Source organism: Olea europaea, unplaced genomic scaffold, assembly GCF_002742605.1.
Source record: "Olea europaea var. sylvestris unplaced genomic scaffold, O_europaea_v1 scaffold3600, whole genome shotgun sequence".
NCBI lineage: Eukaryota > Viridiplantae > Streptophyta > Magnoliopsida > Lamiales > Oleaceae > Olea > Olea europaea.
Genome location: NW_019255211.1, coordinates 11,140 through 15,692, shown reverse-complemented (window position 1 = coordinate 15,692; position 4,553 = coordinate 11,140). Strand labels below are relative to the sequence as shown.

Sequence of the window (4,553 nt, the reverse complement as noted above, 5' to 3'; positions counted from 1 at the left end):
TTGACCAATCAAATTGATCTTATTTATTGATGAATTAAAGAACCATTAAAATCACAAAAAAAATATACATAACCCTATCAAGGATTTAGATGAAATACACAACGGTTAAGTGGAATTTAATTATTCGCACGGTCATACTATAGAATTAAACTTGACACGTGGTCCATTCAATACACTCTAAGTGTACTAGTACAACCTTTAACTATTTTTGTGATAAGGATAAATCACAAAACTATATATAATCAGTCAACACTACAATCTTCCAGTACAAGGTGTTGCCTTATACATTGGTTATAAACAAATTATTTATGATCAAAATATAAGTTGTGTCACACTGTTTTTCTCAACGCAAGTACCCGACTTATATTATCACAAGTGATCATAGGCACTTTAATTCGCATGCTCAATAATAAATGATGCAATAAATAAATAAAATTAAAATTTATTTATTATAAAATTATTTTATCATAGCAAAATATACTCTATGGACACAAAACCCAACAAAAAGTACAACTCGAAGACAGAAAAATTAAACTTGCATTTAAATTACCATTTCTACGATAAAATGTCTTATGATCATATGTATATAAATCACTTTAAGTATAATGAATACAATATCAGCAACTTTCATATCAAATTAGGGGGTTAATTTGTTAAGCCAGAGGAAAACTTGATACCAGTGGCCGGCAGCCATGACAGTCCATCAATGAATCGTCTAACAGTGAAAAAACTGGCCACAGAAGCATCGGTAATTATATGATATCCCGGCCACCGGATACGGCCTGAAGTCAATGCCCCGGGGCCGTAGTTTTTGTATTCACCATACCACAAAGTACTCAATGCGAAATTCCCATACCATTCAAGCCACCCTCTGGGCTGCACCTGCGCACTCATATAAGTCCTCATGAAAACTGTCCTGGAATATTGTTTCCAGGGCCTGCCTAAATAAGCTGGCTTGGTGGCGTAAACGTAGCTATCTTGGATTGAAAATCCAGTGCTTTGATGAGGATCTTTTCTGCCTTGTGCTGTGATTGTCACCTTTTGTAATGGCAACGGTTCCCTTGTGAAAATCTTGCAGTTTTGAAGGACAGCAGCACCATTGCCAAAAATGAAGTCTATGGTTCCATAGACGCTGCATTCGCGATAAAATTGGCGTAGAGAGTGGGCATAAAGAGTGTCTTGGTATCCCTCCATGCTGCATCGGTAGAAGGCCGACTGGTCAGAATCTACACGCAGTGCCACTGCCTGGTGGTTTTGAGGCCCGGCTGTGTTACGAATTGTTATATCCCTTGCGATAAATCCCTTGCCAGAAACAGCTGAAAAAAACAAAAAATGCAATGAGATAAGAATTAATCTACTTTGCCAGATGTTTTTAACATCATGGATGACAGAATCAGCTGTGGCAACAAGTCATTGGATGGCTGTGTTGACTATTTTTTAGACTGGTCAATGATGACATTTTGTCAAGGAAGGTGCAAAATTGTTTGGCAATATAGCATGTTTGATGAGATAATTTGTGTGCTATACTTTCTAAGAATTTAGTTCTCTTATAAATCATTAAAAAAATCGAGAGAATGTTCATAATTAGCAGAATAGGCAGAATCAGACAAATTAACGGTTGATCAAGTATTTACCAACAGTAGCCGTCCGAAATGAAGTCCATCCTTGCATGAAATTACGACTACCAGTTATGACAGTTGCCCCTATTCCATCACCTACAAGCATGATATTCGTCTTCTTCTTCTTCATATCGATATTCTCCTTGTAAACTCCCTTCTTCACATAGATAACATACCTCCTATTACTGTAACTTGGAGCGTCAAAAACAGCTTGATTTATTGAACGATAACGCCCCGTTCCATCCAAAGCCACTATTGCATCTGCGTGTATTCCGTTTGGCCTGGAAACAAGAAGCTCCTTATCGCCATCCGTCATCCACCTGGGGAAATCCGTGGTTTCGTGTTCTGTAGCCGTACTATTTCTAGGTGGCTTGAAAGGTAGACTATGCATTTGAGTATACAAAGTTAAGACATTACCAATGAGTTGTGTTACTTGTTTCAGACTTCCCCTTACGAAGTTTTCTAGGTGCCGGTCGGTACCTTCGAACCCTTCAAGGCATGTATCTTGGTTGCTTAGTGCTGCACTTAGCCAAGCCTTTAGGTTTCCTTCAGAGTGGTCATTCTTGTAACCAACTCGAACCCTTTTCATTTCATCTAATGACCATGCCAATTCAGAAACCGAGAAATCAAGGAGCTCCTTGCAGTCGTCGATGGCTATTTGTTCGCGATAACTTATCGATAAACTGGTGACTTTTGTAAGCGTGTCAAAGGCTGATCGGGCTTCATCGAGCGTGTTCTCGAGGGCGGCTTGGAAAACTGAGGTTGGCGTACGGCGACCAGCACCGTCTTCGAGCCGGGAATGTAAGTTCGATAAACATGCGTTCTGATTCTCGATTTTGTCACAGGCTTCAAATATCATTGCCTCAGGGGTGTTATTTTGATTTTCTAAAGCAATTCTCCCTGAGAAAACTTGAAGGGGAGATAAAAGAAGGAAAACAAGAAGGAAGTTGGCTGGTGCCATTGATGAAATACTTTGAAGTAGATTGGCAAAAGGAGAGGAGATGGAGTTTCCCCTGTACAAGAGATCTATTTATGTGAATAAACTGTGGGATAACTTGTCTTGGAAGAAACCAAAAAAAAATATGCTTTTTCCTTTGATGAAGCACTAGTTATTCTACCTTGAATAGCATGCTGTAGAAATTCTTTCTTTTACTGTTCATCGTCTGATTACTTTCCTCAGATGCTGTTTCTAGAAATTCAGATTTTCGATCAGAATTTTTGCTTAGATAGGGAGAAACGTATATATATATATATATATATATATATTGTAATTAACAAATAAATGGAAAATTAGAGACGTGTTAACAAACAATGCACTTACTAAAATGTTTAGTAGAGTAAAATTGAGTAGCATGAATTTAAATAGTAAAAAATATATATATATAAGGATGCAATATAAAATGAAGGCAAAATTTCAAGTAGGAGATAAAAATACAATTAACAAGTGGCAGCATTATAAATATAAAAGAAATCCACAAATAATATCATAAAATTTAGCAATTTCTTTTTTGAATTTTACAAATTCTCGCTTATTATTGTTGTTGGTGTTGGCCCCGCTTTTTGTAGTGGTATGTGGACAAAAGATGTTGGGTATACTTGTGCTCTAAGACATTTTGATCAGGGACTTTGTTGAAGGAAGTTACCACATATGAACGTGGGAAATGCTCTATGACATGAGATAAAAAAAATTCAGACAACCGACAACATATTTAAAGATAGTTGCATAATAATAATCAATCACTAGCAACTCTACTAAAGGAAGATGGTATAAACTCCAACAAATAAGAGTATGAAATAAGCATAAAAGAAGAGAGAGGATAGCTTTAAATGTAAAGAGTTGCATTAATAACAAATATTACAAGAATTCCTCATTTATAGGGTTCCAACTGAAGTGGTTGCCTTGGATTAGAACCACGTGGCAACATCTCTCAGGTTGAAGTCACATTGCTCAATCTACTAAGTATTTAATACATTGACAATAGGTCAGCCATCATATGTCCTAGGTTGATAGTTTTGACATTCATTACTGCAAATCTAATATCAATCATTTCTAAAGATTGCCTACAAATCCTTTAAAAGATAGTAAGGGCTTCAACCAAAGGGAGTTTCGGATGTAGAGACGACTTCGGCTAATTCAGAGGAAACTTCGGCCAAAAGTGTGAGGAACTTTGGGATAGGGAGCATCGGCTCTTGTTTTGACTTGTTTTCTAACCGATTGTTGACTTTACACTCCACATGATCTGTGACATGGTCTTCGATTTGGAGCCTCGGTGTCAAGGCGTAATAGTTGTCCCTTAAGTCTCTGTATGATCATTCATATATTGCATGGACTTGTATTAAAAAAAAAAATTGTTGGAGGGCTAATTAATTGGATATCACAATAAACCCCTAAGTCTAAATATAACTATTTATATTACAATTAGAATTTGAAAATAAAACTATTATGAATCATTTGGGGTACTTATAGAGGGTATTGTCCAAAGCTGTGTGACTCTGAAGCTGTTGGCTCCGAGAGGGCTTACATCTGAGGTATTGTCGAATTTATTAATGTCGAAGCTGATATGTACACCTCTACAATTCACTGAAATTGTAGAGGTAATTTTGAAGAGGCATATTTTGTAGTGCGTTAGGAACACGAGGCGTCTTTTATTATTGTGCCCAAATGATTTGCCGTTTAATATGTTTTCAAGAAAAGACAGTTGGAATAGATTCCACACACGCAACCATTGTAGCATTTAATGAGTAATGATGAGTGTTGCATGGGGTTTCTTGAAATGTATAGGCACGAATGACTTCGACGCTCTGATCTGAACCGTAGAATTTGAAATGGCAGACGTTATAGTTGGCTCATATTGAGCCTTAGATGAGTGGTTCGATGGTTAGGATTGAAATCCAAAGATTGAGGTTGATTACCCTCTCCTATAAAAGGATGTG

The 4,553-nt window shown here is 37.0% G+C and overlaps 1 protein-coding gene across 1 annotated transcript; it reads right to left on the bottom strand.

Moving 5' to 3' along the window:
• Nucleotides 1-519: 519 nt before the first annotated feature.
• Nucleotides 520-2,606, bottom strand: LOC111386535 (putative pectinesterase/pectinesterase inhibitor 22). The gene is made up of 2 exons (XM_023010994.1): nucleotides 1,635-2,606; nucleotides 520-1,316 (listed from the first exon to the last, which is right to left on the bottom strand). The coding sequence occupies exons 1-2, from the start codon at nucleotides 2,578-2,580 to the stop codon at nucleotides 646-648; spliced, it is 1,617 nt and encodes a 538-aa protein (XP_022866762.1). The 5' UTR covers nucleotides 2,581-2,606; the 3' UTR covers nucleotides 520-645.
• Between the last annotated feature and the right edge of the window lie 1,947 nt (nucleotides 2,607-4,553).